This window comes from Plectropomus leopardus, chromosome 20 (assembly GCF_008729295.1).
Source record: "Plectropomus leopardus isolate mb chromosome 20, YSFRI_Pleo_2.0, whole genome shotgun sequence".
NCBI lineage: Eukaryota > Metazoa > Chordata > Actinopteri > Perciformes > Serranidae > Plectropomus > Plectropomus leopardus.
The window spans coordinates 18,471,242-18,493,349 of record NC_056482.1 but is presented as its reverse complement, the minus strand read 5'-3'; the positions used below and the strand labels follow the sequence as shown (position 1 = coordinate 18,493,349).

General features: G+C 38.8%; 1 protein-coding gene across 1 annotated transcript in view; it reads left to right on the top strand.

Moving 5' to 3' along the window:
- The window catches only part of LOC121960011 (matrix metalloproteinase-17-like), a 54,516-nt gene extending 33,579 nt beyond the window's left edge, over nt 1-20,937 (top strand). The window contains exons 5-10 of the mRNA XM_042509597.1: nt 3,621-3,797; nt 4,726-4,828; nt 7,303-7,385; nt 8,758-8,910; nt 9,525-9,782; nt 20,377-20,937. Coding sequence (XP_042365531.1) covers nt 3,621-3,797; nt 4,726-4,828; nt 7,303-7,385; nt 8,758-8,910; nt 9,525-9,782; nt 20,377-20,702 — 1,100 coding nt within the window. The 3' untranslated portion in view covers nt 20,703-20,937. The remainder of the gene's footprint in view (nt 1-3,620; nt 3,798-4,725; nt 4,829-7,302; nt 7,386-8,757; nt 8,911-9,524; nt 9,783-20,376) is intronic.
- Nucleotides 20,938-22,108: the final 1,171 nt, after the last annotated feature.

The following is a 22,108-nucleotide window of genomic DNA, read 5'->3' as shown; positions in this document are numbered from 1 at the left end:
ACAAAAATTACACCGTTATAAAGCAAATGAAATACTTGTTTATTGGTAAAGGTAAAACGCAGAAGGGTAATGAGGTGCAATAAGGGGTTCAGCATTTTTTCAGCTGAGACACTCTGGTTGTGTCTGGTTGCTATGATACAAAATATCTGCAAAAGTAAAAATGTCGGCACAAGACAGAGTAACCTACCTGCTCTGGATGAAGGGAGGGCTGAAGCATGTAGAGAGAGAGAATGCACCCACTGTTCTGTTGGGATTCAGTATTCATTTCTTGTCTGCTGTTGTTTTTGTTCAGCAATTTGAAGGTTGGTCTTAGTGGTATTCGCCCGTCCTCCACTGTGATTGGACAGCTGGGTTCAAAGCGACAGTGACGAGCAGAAAAAAATGGCAAACATTTAAAACTCAGCGCAGATACTCAGTGCCTCGTCACGCTGCTTGAATTTGTAGCGATGTCCCATGCAAAAATAGAAAAAACATAACATAGCAGTTGTTTACCATCCCCTACAGTTGGGTTGTCAATACTGTGGTATTGCAAGTAGGGCGATATGGAAAAAAAATCATATATCACTATATCAATATTTTTGACCGAATACCTCAATATTGGTGACGATTTTGTTGATGCTTTAAAAAAGTATTTACACAATGTTCTTTTGATATACTGTCATCAGTAATGTGGACATAATGACTAAGTAGGTAAAGGCAACTTATAGAATAGCTAGAGCAGTCTGGTAAGTTTAGAAAATGGCATGATTTTACTGTAACGCAGCCTTCAAAACCAAAGAAGACTGCACGATATTATAATATCCAAAATCTAACACCATATCTAATCTGATTTCCCAATGTCAATTTAATATCAATATTGTCCCGCCCAATTGCAATAGAGCAGTTATATGCAGTTCCAAGTTAAGACGTTTTTGAAGTTTTAATGTTGCAACCTAGTTTAGTAAATAACTTGTTTAGAACTAGCTTCGTTACTAAGTACTTGGTAAAAAAAATTTTGTGAATGGACGGTGCAATCCGAGAGACCAGGAGGTCTAGAATGAAGGTTGTTGAATGAAGGTCTTTATACATTATCCTTATGTAAGTTGTCAGAGTTACTCCAGACTCATGTTGACTGAGTCTTTCACAAATATGCTGACCCTGAAGGCAAACTTGAGGGCATCCATTAGAGAGGGGAGATTATTTATTTATTTTGAAGTAGCCAGACATATGTCTTTCAAAGGCCCTCTAGGATCAAAGTGACTGAATCCTCTGATTCAAGTTTTTTTGAGGACTGGACAACTAGAAGAGCTCAGAGGTCTAGTGAATCAAGTAATTCCTCTCTTCAGCATCATGCAAGGAAATCATTTAGGTTGATAAAAGACTGCGTAATGGCTCACTGGTGAATTCGCCGGAACAAAGATTGAACCTCTAAATATAAAAGAATTCAATAGTCTGTACCGCTACACAAAAGTCCTCTCTGTCTCTCTATCTCTTTCTGCCTTCCTCAATGAATCTGGTTCATCCTCCCAAGTCTCTCCGCTCCTACTTTGTCCACAGGCATTACGTTCATTCTGTCAGCCTCCCATGGACCGTGAATATGATGACATGGTACATACTCTGTTCTAAACCGCTGTTCTCTCCCTCTCTCTCCCCTTCCTTTTGTCCACCTTTTCTCTCTGCACCATGTGCTCCTGTAGATTAGCGTTGGCATTTGCCTCCTGAATACCCCAGCTGGGTACTGTAAGCACGAGCACACGTCCCAAGCTGAGGCCAACCTTAGGTTAACTGAATGCAGACTTCAGCCTAGCCACCAAGGAGCTCTAAGCTAGCTTGGCTTGACACGCTAGCTCTCCATATTTTTGCAAATCTAAATCTCCAAGCCCCAGGTTTTGTCTTGCTTGGCAGAGTCAGACAAAGAGTTTGGGAGGCTTTCTCTTTTCTTTTTTACTTGCTGAACATCGAGGGAAAGATGCTTTAATAGCCTGCAGCCTCTTTAGGTGTCTTTCTGCGCTCAGGTTTTGATTGTCAGCAGAGTGACACAGGCAAATTTACCATAGTTATCTAACTACACCACATGCCTTACAGCACTCAAAGCCTCCTGAGCTGTCTGTTATGCCTCTCAATTTGCACCATAAGCAGGCAAGTTGAAAAGGGATAAAATACCTGTATATGGATTTGACTGGGTCCGTTTTGGACATTGGTCACATTAGTGACTCTCTCCACTGGATCTTTCTAGAGCCATTTACTAAACATCCTTCACGCTTTGCTTATTCACAAATCATGCTGAAGAATGCATTCACCATGTTTGACCATTTAAACTATGCTATTGGTCATGGATAAAAAAGCAGTTTATTGGTAACCCATTCACACATTACCTAAATCTATATCTAGTTCCGTATACACAGCTGTAAGTCATAAGATTTTAGATTTAGAAAAAGCCATCATCTTATGTCTCTAAATTACTAACAATTATTTGTTTCTCCATATTAACCACACTGTAACTAATAGTAACTTATGTTCACCCCCTCACACAATGCTGAGCAGTGTCCAAATTAGGTATTTCTCAGATTGTGGATTCAGTATAAAAGGGGTATAGATAATCTATACCAGGGCTGGGCCGAAGGATGATGCCAATGTCGTTGATGTCTGCCCATCATTGATCACTGAGCCTAACTTAGTAAAATATTGGGGTTTAGGTTCATGATGGTGTTAATGGCATTCACTGTGTGCTTTTAACATAACTCCAATGATCTGTCAGCTGCCAGATGGGCAAAATAGCATTTTATTTAGCGACCAAGTTTGACGCTGCCACCGTAAAGATCTGTGTCCATCATTGATCAATATTTGCTCGCATTTACTGGGCTGACTTTTTTGGCTGTCAAAGCAGCTTTTTGAGTAAGTTATTAATAACTCACAGATACATTATTTGCAGTAGTTCACCTTTCACCTTCTCTTCCCCTCTCTTAAACACACTCACAGCATGGTGCTTCTAGTCTCAGACCTCAGTGCTGATATTGTGCTAATGTCATGCTTAAAGCATAAAGTTGGTGGTTCCCGGTTCAGCTTTGGGTGTTTGATTAACACCTTTCGTTGCCCCCCATAACAACAATATCACTATCCATCACAATGTTTCACTGCAGACATCCTCATATTCCAATTCATTTAACATCACCCAGCCTTAAGCTATACTGTTTAATGTAGAACTGTTAGATAAATTAGAATGAACATTTACCACCAAATTTCACACACTAAGCATTCTGTATTTTTTAATGAGAGTAGAGATTAAAAGTACGTGACATAAATTGAAAAGTTGCCATAGTTCCATGCAGTTTCACTATCAATGTTATTGTAGCTCTATGAAGAAAGGGAATCACCAGATGCCCCAAAATACAATATTATCATGATACATAAGTCATGATACAGTATTATTGAGATTTTAAGCATTTTGTGATATGTTGAGTATTGTGATGCAAAATGCCCTGATACTATGCTTTGTCAATTTTCCCCCACCACTGAGGCTTATAAATCCTTTGACCTTTACAATGTGTTGAAACAGAGTTTTACTCTCTGTTTCTTGTGTTTTACTACAAATGATGCAAACTCTTATTTTATTAAATATTCTCTCTCTTTGTCTCCTTCAGACTCTCATGGGATGGATCTGTTTGCAGTTGCAGTCCACGAGTTCGGTCACGCCATCGGTCTGGTCCACACCTCAGCCATAGAGTCCATCATGAGGCCATACTACCAAGGTCCTGTAGGAGACCCTCTAAAATACGACCTACCCTATGAAGACAAGGTCCGCGTCTGGCAGCTCTACGGTACGAGGGAACATGTAGCTATATGTGTGTTTTACGTGAAAGAAAGAGGTTGAAGGAATTAAATTATTTGCAATCCATCAGAGTTTCCAGAATAATTCTGCCTCAAGTGTTAAAAAATTGGCCATGTATTTGTTAAAGGAAGTCATTTTTTTTCCCTTTTTTTTACAGCCAGCCTTTCTTAGTATTGCAAAAATACTTTCCTGCATCCCGCCTAGTCTATGTTATCTTAGAATTGTCATCTACTGGACATATAGTTTCCCATGATTGTTTACAGCACTATATCATTACAGACGTTTATGCTACATAACATACTGGCTAAATTAGCTGTTTATTTGAGTCTCAAAGATTTTTTTGCTTCTACTCGATGTCTGAGCAGTGCTGTGAAATCTCAGTGTGTGTCTGTAAACACTGTGGAGACATACACTGCTGCTTTCACAGAATCCTCCTCCACTCAACTGACCATGACTGGGGAGCTTCTGCTATAATTATGTATGTTTCCCGCTGCTGGTGGAAACAGCCGTATGCTGGTGACAGCTCAACAGAGTGAAGATACAGAGGCCTCCACATGCAAGAAGCAGCAACTGATGCACTCTGTAGAGGAATGGTACTGATTTAATGAAAACATGAATGGATTTAATTGGACCTCATTGCGGCGCAGGGCCTTAACACACCATTCGCTATAGGAAAGTTTGAGCAAATGTCAGTGCCAGAATGATCAATATGAAGAAGAGTGAAGTATATGAGAGAACAAAGGCACAAAACCAACAAAAAGGAAGGGAGAATTACACACAGAATGTGGCATGTTGTACCATGCTGCAATATAGCCAAATAGTTATGTTGTAAAAGACGGTAGTAGAGCAAATAACCAAGAATCAAAATAATGTTATTACATGCTTTATGTTCAAGTTGACATTTGACGTCCCCCCAGGTGTCAGAGACTCGGTGTCCCACACAAACCGACCAGGCAGCCCCTCCCAGACAGCTGAGCCTCCTGTCCTGCTAGACCTCCCTGAAAACAGATCCAATCTCCTGTAAGTAGAAGATGTATGTATGTATGTAAGATGATGTATTCAGATCCAAGGATATTCATAAAAACATTGAGGGCTGAAGTCTGACATTTCTATTCCTCACCACTTTTTGAAAAAGTAGATGTTGTTCTCATCTCTTTTGAATGGCATCCTTTGTTAAAAATGTTATCTTACACTAAGAAATGTTAATGAACAAATAACTGTTTGATAAGTGTTTATTACATAATAATAAGAAAATGTACAATTCAATGTAAATATCCAAACAAAAAAGCACTGACCAAAAAAGTGGCCTTAGCTAAAAACAAAAGGTTTACCTATTCTACCGATTCCAAAATGACCCAAAAATGCAAATGTGCCAATTAGTAACTGTAACAATTCTTGTTACAGTTTTCCACTCTCTCTCACATGGCAACACATATGAAAAGTCGAGGGGATTATAAATTAATAATTACAAGTTAATGTGTCATTGACATGAATAAGTGTCCCATGAACATTTAAAGAGGTTGCTTCTTCCAACAGAGGTGGAAATCTAAGTCATGCCTACATGTATGTTACCTCAGCTGGAATACCATTGAAAACGATGTTGATTAAAAGGCTATTTATAATAATATTTATAGCTATTTCAAAGCAATACACAATACCTGAGGGCCTTACTGCATCATATTCCATCATATTTTTATACTTTAAATTGTCTCCTGCCACCTGAATTTTGTAAAAAGTAAATGGACTTGCATTTGTATAGCACATTTCCATCCGGCTGTGCTTAGATCAAATGCAGTGATCTTGCATCACCAAAGTTGCAGCTCTGTTTTGTAAAATCTTATGTTTTCCAGTCTTTACTCATTCTGTAAATCCCATTCAACATGACACTGCCTGCGCTTTAATGCCCAGAGGAGTGCAGCAGAGAGGAGTGTCAATAAAAAATAGGATGGCACAGTACAATTTTGGCACCAACAGTGTGGTTTGCTCCACAGTGGACTCAAGACGCATCTTATTAGGACAAGTGTTGCTCTTCGATATGTCTTATGGTTCAGTTGGCAAAGGACAGACTCATAAAGTTCTGCAAAAATTACATAAACAATTTTAATGTGCATGCTTACCTGTTTCAAGGTAATATAAATCCCTTAACTAGGCATGTTTACACAGCCATAAAAATTAACTATATTAAAGTTTGGGCAATAATATAAGTTCATCTAATCCATAAAAACACTATACTCTTAATAGTCCTCACACAGGTGGTATTTATTGCAGGGTAAATATATTGGATCTCATTATGTTGAGATTTCTATTGTTCTGATGGTTCCTAGTAAATCACCAAAATTAGATTGTGATTGTTTTTTAATTTTCTTACATTTTTCCCCTGTCTTTCGCTGATAAACAATGTAATGAATCCATGTGGGAATACTCAATAGTTGTTGTAAAAAAAGAGTTTTTTGGTGCTTGATATGAAGTCATAAGGTGCCAACAAAGCAAATTAGCAAAGAGGCCGAGAGTGAGCTTGGGAGCCTGCCCGTCTAATTAAGTAATTCCCTAAAGCAAGTTGGGCGGCTATCAGCCTGTAGTTCTTCAGATTATCGAGGATAATTAGGCTTAATTTCGTCCATTTATGTATTTTGAGTGTACGCACACACACGTACACAACACCAGGCACTAACCTTAAAGTAGCCCCCGAGAGATCCAAAGAAAGACTTCACAAAAATGCCTTTATTCTGAGGTGCTGCGATTCAAATTACTTTGAAAGAACACACAGATGCACACACACACTAAAGTAAACAGCGAGGCAGCACTAGGAAGCTGAACAGGCAGTGGTGGGATATTTAATCATATTTTCTCCCCACTTTCGGACTTTCACTGCCTTCATTAATCATTTCCCACCAACTCCATCAGGTCTTGATGCGTGAAAAAGCTGGATTAGGCCTGACAAGGGCACCAATGCTGACCACTAGGCAGTGGTGTAGCGTTAATAGAGCTCTGAATAGAGACCTTTGTTGATAATATAAGGCCTGGCGGGCTCCCACTCTCAGCCCCGTGGTGCTAATGGCTTCATCATTGGCAGGCCAGCCACGTCAGTGCTTTAAATCACTTAAAAACCCTGTGGATAAATGCACTGAGGGACCTCACCATGTCAGACTGATAGCATCTCCTCTATTGTTTAGCCTGGTTTCACTGATTCATGCACAGGCAGCAGTGGATGAAAAGAAATGTGTGACTTAAATTTTGATGCATAAAAATATCCTAAAAAAGGATCAACACATATTGAATTTAAAGAAAACAAGGGGTAATGGATTTTTTGACAAATAGACATCACTTTTGTTGATATGTAACAAAGAATTTCAGATCATGGGTACCTCGGAGCACAGAAACATCATTGTCTGTGGCGTTCAAAGATTTAAAGTGTCCAGTTTTACATAAGAGGTTCTTTTTTCCCCCTCTTTTCACAATCTTCTCTCCTCCTACTTTGCTCACATTTCTCTCAGGCCGGCGCGAGATGCTCCAGACAGATGCACCAGTCACTTTGATGCAGTGGCCCAGATACGAGGAGAGGCCTTCTTTTTCAAAGGTACAGAGTCACAAAGGGAAAGAGACAGACGCAAAGCTACAGAGCTGCGTGGGAAAAAATGAAAAGAAATTAGCTAAATGAGCAGAAATGGAAGCAAATTAAAAAAAGGAGAGAGAGAAAAGGAAAGGGGATGAGGATGAAAGAGCGGGGTGGATGCGGACGCCCGACTGAGCCGGTTGAGCCCTGCTGAGAGACTGCAGTCCAAAAATTACATCAGGCTTTCATGCTTGCCCTCTGGAGGAATGACCCCTAGCTCTCCCGCTGACAACAGAAACAAGAAACAGACTCACATACCTTCTTAATGTTAGCTGAGTATGCTCAACTACAACTGGCATTTTGTTTTTTCATCATTTGACAAGAGATATTACAGTTTATAGATGGTTGTTACAACAACTTTGCCATCTTAATGTTGTTTTTTCAAATGTTTGAATTGTTCATCATGTAGCTTTCGCATGCAGTTTTAATCAGCCTGTAACATATGGGATGGTGTCTGCCTGTCTCACATGTTTAACCAGGCCTAATTCTTGAGAGACATGACTCAGCCTGGTATATGTTGGTTGTTATGAGCACAGCATTATGAATTTTGAAGGAGTGGTGAACCTTCGTTTTTAGTTGGCCCTAGAGCTGTTCTAAAATGTCACCACATGCGTAAACTCGGCCAAAGATGACAATAGACAAACTGCAGCGGAAACGCAGATGGGTTTTTGAATAGATTGATAATAAATGAATTCGTATATTTTTTGAGTCACAAAATTCAAAAAGTTGAAACACCTTGTCAACCTTGAAAATGGATTTTGACATTCACAGTGTAAGGTGCTGTGTATAAAAATTTCTAAACAAACATGCCAGTGATAACCTTTATATTCCTAAGTCCTTTATATTCACTTACATATGCAAAGTTGTGTTGCAAGTCTCCCCTTAGCGAATACATGACAATTAACAAATAACCAAAGCTGCAAGCAATGACAAACGGGCCTTTGCGCATATCAGGGGTACAGACAGGACAATGGTGCATGTTTGTGAAATGATAATTAATGCATGAAATCAAAGATGGCTGACCTACTGTCAGGAGAAAAAAAATCAAAATGTTTTCATATGCTCTTGAAGATGAGAGCAATGATCCAATTAAATTCCATAAACATGAAAGGAACTCCATCCCAACCCTCCCAAGTCCAATCAATGAAGAACTTTACAATTATCACCAGTTTGATATGTTTGCCAATTTTCATGCGTTTTTAAGCATTTTAAATCATGTTAACCTAACCAAATCCCCTGTGGGTCCTGGAAACTTTTATGCCCTGGCCGTAATAATGGTCAACACCATTATCCACATAAGTAGTACTGATCCTCCAAACTGTTCCTTTCATCATAGGAAAGTACTTCTGGCGACTAACACGAGAGAAGCACCTGGTGTCTCTGCGTCCTGCTCAGATCCATCGTTTCTGGAGGGGCCTCCCACCAAACCTGGACAGTGTAGATGCTGTGTATGAGAGACCTGGTGACCACAAAATAGTCTTTTTCAAAGGTACAGTACCAAAACAACTCTACATTCCAATGTGTTATCACACCATGGAATGAGTCTTAAAATATACAAAAAGTTAGTCTGGTTTAATAGTGTCAGTGAGTATCTGCAATCATTTCCTTTTCTTCTCTGTTTCTGTCACAAGAAAAAAAAGTTTAAAAGAAGAGGTAAACTTAAGAAAAAGTTTTTTTTTTTCTCTTTATTTTGAAACTTCTGATAACTAGCAGACGCTTTAAAATGTGATTCATCCACACTATAAAGAGGAGAGATGAAAAGAGGCAGTTCATACCTTTCTTACTGGGACTTTGAAGGAAATTGCGACTTTTTTTCTCTGTGTGAGAGTGCAGAAGAGTTTTGAATCTAATTTTAAAAAACATGGGTGCAGAAACAAGGTCATGTTTCACATTTGATATAAAATGTATAACAGCTTTCCTGGCGGCGAGCGTTCTCTGTTGGCTGCATAGCAAAAAAAATGTGTTAATCTTTTTTTTATTTTATGAGTGTCCTTTACGTATCTTTCAAGTCTCTCATCTTTTCAAATGTATCATCTCAAGGCACACACTGTGCGCTGTGTGTGATGTAAAAAAACTTTAGATTGTTGTGTCCACCTTCTTCAGGTCTAAAGTACTGGATATTTAAAGACAATATTGTGGAAGAGGGCTACCCTCGTCCAATCAGTGACTTTGGCCTGCCCTTGGAAGGAGTGGATGCAGCTTTTGTTTGGCTACACAACGACAAAACCTACTTCTTCAAGGACAACCACTACTGGCGCTACGATGACCACCTGAGGCGTATGGACCTGGGCTACCCTAAAGACAGCACGCTTTGGAAGGGGCTGCCGCCACAACTGGACGACGCCATGAGGTGGTCTGATGGTGAGTAGCAATGAAAATGCTTTTCTTCTTCTATCAGTTACATAGACTGAAAACAAAATCACATCGATGATAGTTAATTATTATCCACAGTCGTGCTTGGTATGAAAAAAGCTGATCTTTTTAGCTGTGCATTGAGAAAACAGTTGTTTCCACTTTCTCAAAACCTTCCTGTAGCTCCTCTCCAGGTACTCTCAAACATGCTTGAAGATGTCGCCCTAGCATTATTTAGTTCTGCCCTCACCTTACGGATTGTGCACAAGACTCAAAGGGAGTCAGTTGTTGACTTTTAGGTCCTTTGAGTGCTTCAACCTGTCACATAGAGTAAAGCCAGTCCCTCTATAGAAAGGTGTGATTCTAACTCCTTGAGACCCCATATCAAGATCCATGATCTCATTCTTTGTCACCAACCAAAGTGTGAGACTGAAGGTGAGGGTTAAAATGAAGGTTAATTGATGTAAGCTTTGTTTGATGTTTTAAGCCATCAGTCTGCCTGGTCTCACTACCATGGCATCAGAAAAATGCAGCCCGGGCAGTGTTGTGACACTGAAGGCACCCTTTTGCATTTGTACAAGACACGTCAGGCTCTCAACCAACTCCAGTGTAAACCATCAGCATCATTATTAAACATTCAGAGGAAGAGACATAGTATAAAGAAAAAGCATGCATAGGACTGGTGGGAGGGGATGGATGGGTCCAACAAGCACAGAACTTTGACCCAGGAAACCAATGTTTGTGTCCTGTTTGAAATTAAAAGTAAACGTTAAATTATTTTATCACACCTTTTCCTAACCAAGTACTTTTGTTGCCTTAGTTAAGATAGGTCGACTCACATGACTTACCGCCAACCCCTTCTGTGTCGAGATACAACACAAACGCTTCTGCCCCAGCATTAGACTATTGTAAGTAGGAATGAGATAATGTTACACCAGTATGCCTCAGATGAGGTACTTGTCAGATCATCTAACAGTGTCTGAAACCCCTGTAATAATGGTGGAAACAACTGGCCGACTTTTGCCACACAGCTTATAGTCTGTTGGAATAAGTTCCTTTTTTTTCAACCAGGCAACAAGTTACATAAAGTGTGGTAATTATCTTAACCACTTTCATGTTTACTTTTGAAGTATAACCTAAGGTGCTTTCTCCTGTGGTGAAAGTGAAGTAGGCCAACTAAGCTAAATTTCTATGTATATAACGGCTTCCTTGAGCAGGTATCACAAAGTGCTTTACAATAAATGACAGAAGCCCAACAAAAAATCCAGATACATCAATGACAATGATATCACGACATGATAGTATACCACAAAAGCAGATGTCTCACTTTGTCTTTCTCTGCTTCCATAACATGGAGGCTTCTCTAAAGAACTTGAAATAAATGTCTGATAATAATGACGTGTTGCTACTTTTTAAATATTCCACAAGATAAATGACCAAAACCATGCCCCCAAATGTAATCTATCACCAAGACTGAAAATGTGTGACATATTTTGACCTCTTGTGTCTTTATTAAAAATTCATTATAAAGACATACTGATTGATTGCATTTAACATATAAATGATAAATCTCGACTGTCTGTTTCTTCCAGCGCTAAATGATTACATTTCTCAGAGAAAAATAGAGTTGTAACACTCCACCAGAGCATTAGACCACTGGTAGCTCTGGTAGCTGCCAGTGCCAAAGGCAAGATAGTGCAATATCCTTCTCAGGGGAAATCCTCATACAGGAATGAATTACAAGAGAAATATGAGACATCGATGGAACAATTATGCAAGTTAGCAAACATGCAGCTTCAAGTCTTGGATGAAGTTTTACGATGAGATTACAATTCTGAGCCAACTTCCTCGGAGCAGGAAACACTGCAGCGTCAGAGACACTTGAAATGTTTCTTTTTAGTGATGGATGAATGAACATTTATGGTCCCCTGAGGATGGATCCACTGACTTTGGTGATCCCTTTACTTTTCCTTTGGTGCCATCATGATGCTGATATTTTTGATTTTGAGTGAAATGTCTTGATATCTAATACATGGATTGCCTTGCAATTTGATACAAACATTCATGTCCCCCACGGGATGCACTGTAATGACTTTGGTGATGCCTTTTCATCTAGTGCCATCAAGGTCGAAGTTTCTATTTGTTCAATACTTTTGACTGCTTGCAAAATTAATAAGAAGGGGCGATCCAAATGCTTTGAAACTTCAATCATTGCCATGGTAACAAATGTCCAAATCAATTTTTGAATGCTTCATTTTTTTTTCAATGCCAAATTTGTGGAGAATATTGTGTTAGAAAAAGTGTTAGACACAAATGAGGCCAGTGTTATCAGTGCAGTAATCAGCCCCTGCTCCGAGTATTAAATTGACAGTCCGATGAGAAAAAGTATCAAGTGAGATTAATTGCAAATAGTTATCCACAGCTGCTAACTTTAGTCCTACAAAACTCTGCTGATTAGTTAATCAGTGTATAGGAATATGATGGATTATTATTAATATTCATGGCTAATTATCACTGAAGCTTCAAAGTCCCTTCACTTGAATTAGGAACAGCCCTACCGATGAGGTTGTTGCTAATTAGCAAATTTTTGCATGCTAACATGCTCAAGAATTGTAATCATTCTAAGCATTATTCCTGCTAAAGAGAAGCATGCTAGCAGAATAACTGTGAGGATGTTCAGCATGTTGACACGAGCATTTCGCATCCCACAAAGCTGTGATGGCATAGCACAGTAGTAATGCCATTGTGATTAAGTTACATAATGTTGATGTTTGAGTGGAACAAATCATTCATCACCTTAGTCTCATTTAAATGAAGAATAATCTCATTACATTTTAAAAGTGGTTTGAATTCAAATGTAATGCATTTATTAAATAGAAACACCTACTGTATGTCTCATAGATATGGCATCTATCTGGAAAAATCTATTTTAGTGTAAGATTCGTTATCATTCATACAGCACATTCGGTCATGACATGTATTTTCATCTCATTTGAGTTTATTTTATTTTGGCAGTCTCCCTGTTTGTATCCATGCACAATATTTTGTTGGCATAGCTGCAGTATGCAGATTAGAGGGCACATTTGCATTTGATTGCTTTTTCATGTGTCAAAATATTTTTTAACCTTTTATCTGTCATTTTGACGTAACACACATGGTCCTTTTTTTTATGCCTACACTCTGCAGTGAAACACGTTCAAACCTTGGAGCTCACCCAGTGTAATCACTGTGAGCAGCTCCTCTGTAGCAGCTGAGTGTCAAGGTCACAATGCCTGCTTCCACCGAAGCATCACACTCATCCGATCACACATGCATGTTAATAAGAGATGTAAAATTTGTTTGAAAAAGTAGTTTGAGAAACTTTTTTTTCTATATATTTTTCTTCTGTTTTACTGTTGTGTGTGTGTATGTGTGTGTGTGTGTGTGTGTGTGTTTGTGTGTGAATATTAGGCTCTGAATGATGCTAGGGCATTTTTAGATTCAAAAATACCCCAAACCAGCTAGTGAGTTCTGAAATTTGAGGCCACTCTCAGTGGGAGCCTGGATGTCTCTAATCCCCTCTGCAGCATGTGGATACAAGGAAGCTCTCTCCTTGTCAGGTGTTTAGTGGTCTGTGCTCTGTCTTCGGCCTCGCTCCAAGCTGTTTGATGTGTGTACGCACATGTGTGTATGCGTGCATGTGTGAGAGGAGGCCAATTGCGCAGTCCCGACTCCGCTTCACCCACAGCCATTATCACCACAGAGCCGGGAAGGGTAAACTTGGAAACCTACACGCACAAACGCACATAGACAGACCATGGGGCATGGGAACTGGAGCCACATCAAAGCCTGTTCTCTGTTTGTTTCACCAGCTCAGGATGAAAAGAGAGAGAAAAGAGATAGAGACAGACAGGAGGGGAGAAAGGAGTTATATGACAGCAAGAAGGAGAGAGGAGATACAGTGACACCTCGTTATGAAAATAGAACAGAAAGACGGGGAGGGATATGTGAAAAAGGGAATCCAGACAAGAGGAGATATGGGGACACCTGAGGATGAAGAAAGATAATAAGGACAAGAGAAGAAAAAGAAGAGATCTTAGGAAGATAGATGGCTTGACTCAGAGGACAGATAGAGAAATCATAGAGAGACAGCGAAAGGCAGTAAAGCCGTAGAGAATGGTTGCAGTGGAGTAAAAAAAAGGGGTATAAAGGGCATTAATGTAGCTGTAATGATGATAATAATCGTAGCGGCTGGCATCAGTATGGCACCCAGGAACAGTTTTGCATTTTAGTCATGGTGAAATGTAAAGGGAGAGGAAAATTAAATTTATCAGGCATGAATATTATCTTTAACCTGTGAGGAAGTTAAAGTCAGCATTCATAAGTGGTGTCACATTAGTAGAGTTATAACCTCTGTTACCATAAAGTCAGAAGGTGATCCTGTAGTGACTTAGTGCTTTAAAATCTTTGGTACTTCATAATGACAAGATCCAGAAAATATTAACACAGAAAACTAAGGGTTGATTAAAGGTTACACCACACAGATTTATTACAAAGTTGCAATAAAACTAGCAGTTGTTGTTAACATGGAGAGCTCAGCAAGTTACACCACAACATATAACTCATAAACAGCATCATAACAAAAGCATTCAGTGCTGTAATTGAAAGGCCTCTTTAGCATATAGCATGCAGAAAATACACTTTTATCATCAAAAACAAATGTTTTTTAACAGCATAGGGAACAGGAAACACCACATAAGTCTGCTATGGCTCAATAGATAGTGCTCATATTACATACAACACACCAATCCCAGCGAGGAACTAATAATAACAAAGCATTCTAAATACCATTAACAAAGATAAAATACTAAATAACATTGTAAAATGGGAAGGTACTAGTAATAAATAAATGTACTAAATGAAGGCAAAGGCAATTAAAAGATTAGTAATGACAAATTGAATAATTTGCTCTGCCACATAGCCAAAGCCCAAAAACAAGTCCTCCAGATCATATGTTCCTACCCTCTAATACAACCCACAGTAGTGTTTCCTAAATTAGCATCCCTACCAGTGGATGACAGAAGAGCCTGCACATGACCATTAATGGCGGCAGTTTTAAACACATGGTTAACATTGTAAAATAGTTGCAGTAGCACCAATAGGTGATGCGTGCTTAGTTTTGGTCAGGTTTAGAAAAAAGATCATGGTTTGGCCTAAGATTAGTATGTTTGTTATGTAATGTAACCTGATATATCTCATGTGACATTCATAATGTACATCACATGATATATGCCATATTATGTTACCTTATTATAAATCTTCAACGTTGAATTTACAGCTAGATCTAAGTCCACTGCTTGTTTGACCTGTCCATCATTCCCTCCACCCACACCAGGTGGACTTTTCGCTCCTCATATTAAATTGCCTGATTTCTTCTGGCCACTGGAGGGTACCTTAACAATAAACCTAAATATGAGTTGTAATTTCTGCTTGTTAAAACAACCTGTGTGTGTGTAGTTTGGAGGACAGTCACCTAAAGCCTGCTATTATTATTTCTCTGTCATAGAGCTCCACTGATGTCCAAATATTGTTAAAAACACTTCAATAAGCCTGACTGTTAGACATGATCCTTCATTGTCATTAACATAGACACTGTAGTGTATTTGTAAATCCCATATACTGCCTAGCTACCCCAACTAAAAATTAGCATATATTAATCCACAGATGAAATTAGTTCTCATAAATGCACTATTTACTCCTGTTGAGTAACCTTTGCTAAATTGACCAGCTCTCTTATGAAATTACTGATCCTTTCTTAGGACTGAAACTATGTATTTGAAACTCATTTCTAATGATTAACATCTTTAGTATGAATGAATGTGCTTGGGGCCGTGTTCTTATGTGATTTGTTGACAAAAAATATATATAAATACAGTAAGACCAGCCTCATGTTTCAGTAATGAATTAATAGAGAAGTCCCCTAAGACCAAACATTACCATAAAGTAAATCTAATTACTCTTCCAAGAGTGCTATGTTTTGGCTTTAGGATTTTTTGCACAATAATGAAACTCTTTTTGGACAATGATGAAATTACTTTTAGGTCCATATCTCTATTACATGATGTTGCTATATGGCAACAATAACGCCATCTCAATTTTACCAAAAGTCAGTAATATAAAATCCAAGTTTTACTGTTTAGTCACGAAAAGGGGATTTTCTACTATGATATGATGAATAATTGATCATATATATTAACTGGAAATCCTCTTTGCACTTCTTTTTTTTTTGTTATTGTTTTTTTTTTTCTTTCTCTCTCTGCACTTCTTTTTTCCTTGGACATGATCTGAGAGATCCTAAAGTTGACTAATGGTTCAATATTTAGGCAAAATTCCTTCAGGAAAGAGAAAAAAGGTAAATACTACTGGGGGTAAGTTAACTTTTAATTGTCATCATTTAAACCACTTTAGATCTGATACGTTTTTATAAAATTGTCAAATTCATTTGTTACCATATGGCAAGTACATGCGAATATGGAGGTGATCTGACTGTATTAAACTTATTAGACAGTAAGGGTCAATGACGCAGAGGGAACACTGGGTCAGCTGTCCCGGCCCTGGTTCAAGGGATAGCCCAAGAGGGGTTATTAGCTAGTTGTGGATGACATTTTAGATTTGTTCACCACTTTGGACAGCTCTAGGACTTTTAGTCTCTGAGGGAAAAGAAAGAAGAATTTTGGAAATGTGGCATTCAGCCCTATGGGCTTGGGCTTCCTATAATACTGATAGATGGATAAGGAGAGTGATTTTGTGAGTGTGTGTGTCTTCTACTCCTTTCTTTGTGAGGCAAAAACTCAGCTCTAGACATTGTGAAAAAGGACAATTTTGAGAAGTAAAGAAAACATATATAATATATCCACATTGGAAAGGGCTTCGTTGAGCTATTTTGGGACTTGTTTTATGGTTAAGGTAGGACTTAGAGAAATAAGAAAGAAGTTTTGGAGGCACAATGTGTGTGCACATTATAGAGCATACCTTATTGTTATTCCAACAGCCTGCAACCTAGCTTGAATATAAACTCATGATTATGCACAAGAAATGGACTCCAGGTTACATAAGCATTCACCCACTTGAAAAGGTGAAGGCTCTTTACAGAAAAGTCCTTGAACATTTTAGTTATTTTAATTATTGCCCATTAGGAACAACAAAAATACATCATCTTATCTCAAGAGATGATGGTTACAGGGTTCAGTACTTGGGTTTTGCTCAAAAATGAAGACCAGAGTGAATGTAACTCATTTTTTCTCAGAAGCAGAATGACCTAGAAGTAGAAACTTTTAGACTTTATTTTGAAGAGATTTTGTCTGCCATTTGGAATTCATTATCAAGGCCAAGCATGGATGAAGAATTATGAAGCAAAGACCTGTCATTCTTCCATGTAGCCACACAGGCAATACATTGCTGAATTATTCATTTAATTTAGAAAGTGATGCTCGAACATATTGTTCACAAATTCTTTAGTAAATATTCCACTCAGGTTGCAGGAAACATTCAGAAGTAAACTGAATGCTTTAATCATCCTCTGTCCTTCACTCCTATTTGCTCTCATCTCATTGCCTTACGTCCTCCAACACTTGGATGAATGCAAGGTTCACACCAGTGCGACTGAATAATATTTGGTTATTTCCTATAGTTTATGTGAGATAGGCAATTAAACACACACATAATATAAACTCCACAGTTAATTGTGAGCTGCAATGCCATTAACAAGAGAACTTCCCTCACTTCGCTCGAGCTCCCTCTCTTTTTTATCTCTCGCCTTTTATTCATTTCAATCACCAGTTGAGAAAATGAATGAGCCACAATACTATCACCTGTGCTCTCCTCTTGTTTGTCTCAGTCACCAGTTATTGAAGAAGCTGAATAGGATTGAATAGCATGTATTGTGGTGGGTTCAGTGAATAGCCTTGTACAGTTGGAGGTGGTTGCCCTCTAGTTAACACATTCAGTTTCTGAGAGTTTCGGGAAAACAGTTTGGGTTGGTTAACCAAATTAAAAATTTTTGAGGTTTTATTTTGACATTTGTAGAGAGGCCCATGTGGGTAGTAAAAGGCCTACAATGAGCCTTATATGGGATTGTCCATTAGTTCCATAATGGCCCCATGCCAGTGGCCACGTGGATTGGTGCACTATATGGATGTATTACGATACCTGCATACAGCATTGAACAGGGCCTCATTCATTCCTATTAGAGTCGCTCAGTGGCACATGAAGCCAAAATGGTTCAGCTGCCACATATAAAATTACCAGGATAACTCATGGATTATCGGCAATACGTAGAGCAAGCACAATAGAGAGCTGCAGTGGCCAAGCTCTGACAAGTGCGGCCAAGTGGCTAACTTCTGCTAATTTGAATCGTAATAAAATTATTTAATCCTGCAACTCTTATATAGTTTCAAAATGTTATAGGATAAAATCCTGCTAGTAAAACAAGTCATTTTGCAGGGGTTGTGATGCTCAAAAATGTATCCGCCAATTTACTGAGGTCTACTTTGCCATGTAAATCAGTGGGAAAAGGTCTTTTTGGTCCAAAGGGCATCATGTGAAGTGCAGAAATTGCAGTACAGCTGTTTGGCCACAACAAAAATGTTCAAATGTTCAAATTCAAAATGTGCCACATTTCCTGGGGGCTTGGTTTACCCAGGTTGGCCCTATATATGATAATGGGTCCATACCCAATTGATATCCAGGTAACCCTAACACAAGTCTTGTGGGGCCCACTTGGGTAAACCAACCCATGTAGGGATTGGTATGGGGCCATTATGAAACCTGTGGACAGTCCCATATAGGACCCATTTTTCAGCCTATTTACTACCCACGTGGGCCCCACATATGAATGTTGGCTGCATACAGTAGATTTCTATACTCAAATCAGATATTGTATTTGACAAGCTACAAAAAGAGCATGTCGCAAAAAAAATAGAGAGGCTTTGTTCCAACAAAGTGGTATTTTCATCTGAAGCGCACAGTGTTTAGTTTTTTTTTTTTTCCTTTGTTCTGCCAGTGCCTATTTGGTATTTTGGAAACTCTAATTAACTTAAGTACCCTGAAGAGAAAGGACAGGCGCTGTAGGGGGTGTGTCAGTAACCAGCACAATGCAATTATGGTGTCAGATCCCATAAGATCCCATAAAATGACATGTACATTAAAAGTAAAATTTTAATGCAACATTAGCAATAAGTCAGAATCAGTTCTGATCCTTTTGATAACCATTTCTTTATACAGCAAAACAAAATCCACCTTCTCTCCAACGAGTCTAATTTAAGGGGTGTTTATGCATGCTCCTGCTGGTGCTCAATTATCCAGTCTCTTCCAATGTTGGTGCCCAATCTTGCAGCTATCACCAGCAAAGTTATTGCCTACAACATCCAAGTATATACAGGACACTTTAAATTTGGTTCATTACTTAGTTGTATCATCACCAACCCACAATACTTCCAACAGGAACCACAGAATAAAAGCTTGTGACAACACATGGTGAGTGGTAACACTGATGTGTGCCAGCATAGCTTTTATTTTCATATGAAGAGAATGGAGCCCGCCGTCTGCACAGCAAGCACACCGAGTGCTTATGAGGTTGGTTGTTTTAGTTTTACAATTTTAGACTAGTCTTTTGTCAGTACACTAAGAGGTCTATTTGTATGTGAGTGCATTGTGCAAAGTTTTTAGCAAGGAGAGTGTCATTGAAGGGTACACAAGTAAAAACTAACAGGAACAATACCAAATTTAAAGCGATAGTTTGGATCATGTATTTATCTATTTATTGATTTGTTTGTTTTATTTATTTAGAACGCCCATAATCACAAATCAAAATTTGCTGCAGAGGTCTTTACAGCACGCGACAACCCTCGTTCCTTGGACGCTCACAGTGGATAGGGAAAAACTCCCCCCAAAAAACCTTAAACAGTTTCAGCTTCTCCAAACTGTGGGGTGTGCCAACCAACATCTGCTGTATGTAATTCACAAACTGTAGATAAGTATCTAGTACAGCCTCACTTCAGAATATCCAAACTATCCCTTTTACATAGTGTTTTCTGCAGAGTAAGAATGGACATCATGTCTTTTTAGATTCAAATGGTTTTGGGAATTAGACAACATTGTTCATACAAAATCTGAAATTATCTGATCTAAAAATCATCCATGATAGTGTTTTAGTTGATCTGGACTCTTTTCTCTAAACTCACTTGTGGTTAAGCCCTCCAGTGGGATTGCATTGCTGTTGTATTGAATGAAATTATATGATTCCCCACTGCGGATATAAGGCTGTGCACACCCTCTGATATGTATCTTCTGTAATCCCACCCTGTTTCAAATTACTCCCATGCCGTCTTGAACAGGTATACCATGGGGTATGTTAATAACAGTTTGAAAGTACTAAGCATAAACACTTTGCACCCTGGCTCACTGACTCATGAAATTAACGCCTATGATGTTTTATTTGTTTTGTGCTTGTTTTATTTGTTTTGTGTTGTACCTTGTGTGGATACTAAAGCATATAGTCCTATATTGTATTCTGTTCTAATATCAACCCTCTGTCCTCTCTCTTTTTCTCTCTCTCTCATTGAAGGCTCGTCCTATTTCTTCAAGGGAAAGGAGTACTGGCGAGTACCGAGCAGCGACATGGAGGTTGAGGCAGGATACCCTCGCCTCATCGCCACAGACTGGCTACTGTGCACTGAGATGCAGTCAGACTCTCCGGATGCAGAGCTCAAAAGCACAGAGACGAGAGTTAACGTGCATCATCACCCAGACCACGCAGAGAATGGATACGAGGTGTGCTCCTGCACCTCTGACACTGCCTCGCCTTTAGGCGCCCGGCCCTCCCCATCTCCCCTGTGGTTGCTGCCACCTCTCTGGACGCTCTCGCTCTCCCTCCGCTCTGAACTGCTATGATGCCAAAGCAAGGGACAAAGTTCCTGAGCTGATTGGTGAAGGGCCAGTGGACACTCCTTGGAAGCAAAAACTGGAATTTTCTCCTTATTATATCATTTGGTATCCCTTTTGCGCTAATTTTGCTGTTATTTATTTTACGTTATTTGGTGGGCACAGCCAGCTAGAGTAGTTGTCCTATAAGGCATCATGCCACACATGCTTTATAAAAGGTTTTTTATTTGTTTGTTTGTTTTTTTTCACTAAATGGTCAAACTGCCTCATCTCTACAAGTAAAAAGGTTATAGGTTAATTAGATGTATTCTATGACTGTGATTATTTGTCTTCATGTGCAACAGGTTTACAACTGCAATGACTCACATACAGTCAAGTTAAAGGGATCCTGATATAAGCAGGTGCAAAGGTAAACAGTGTGCCAGCACACACACTGTTCCCGGTTTGATTTTATTACAGCAGATGCATTATTATAGGGTCACATATTTTCATACTTATCTCGAGGGGTATCTAGCCATGTAGATGGTTGAACTTTAATGTAATAGTTTCTGCCTCTGCCCAAATATAGTGGAGGTAAGTGGAACTTTTTTTTGTGCTGTTCAACACAGTGGGAAATTAGATTTGTAATGTCTCTTTGCAAAACATTGTTGGTGTTACTCTGGATAATCCTCAGAACTCATCTGGATGATTTAGTAGTAGTTCCAACAGAAACTCATTCCAAGAAGAGATTTTGGTATTGTACATTTCTGCAAATCACAAATTACATTACATTTGTGCTTTATTGTATATTAAGTTAAAACTAGGCTTAGGCGGTATCAAGGTATTTTGGTATACTTTGGTATTTAGAAATCCTGAAGGTAGGATTTTCACTACCATCAAAAACACAGATGCCCATCTTCCTATTAAACTGATACAGAGATGCTATATTGACGATGTACCTAATATAGCGCACAGTCCACAGCATCAGAGTTCAGTCTCTTCTGACCTCTTCAGGACTGTTAAAAGTCGGCTATCAACAGCAGAGCGATATTTTCATATAAAACTGGGTAAATTAAAGGTTATTTTTACTAAGTCAGAGTTGGTAGTTGTTTGAACAATTGTTTGAACTAATTAGACAACTAACAAGCCTGAGGTGGTTTTTGTGAGTTTTGTTTTGTTATTTGGAGTTTAAATGAAGTTTGTCACTATCATCCTCATATAACGTATACTGTGGTGGAATGTCAGGAAGGTATTAAGGTATGAAAATAGGTACTGCCAAAACATGGTTGAAGCTTTATGTTTCAACAATGCTGTAGCGAATGTGTGTTTAGGTTTAGTCACCAAAAAACATTTGATTACAATTGGGAATAGATTGTTTTGGCTTAAAATACCTGGTTTTGGAGCCACAATCCTTACTGGAAAAGTAGTGATTTCTT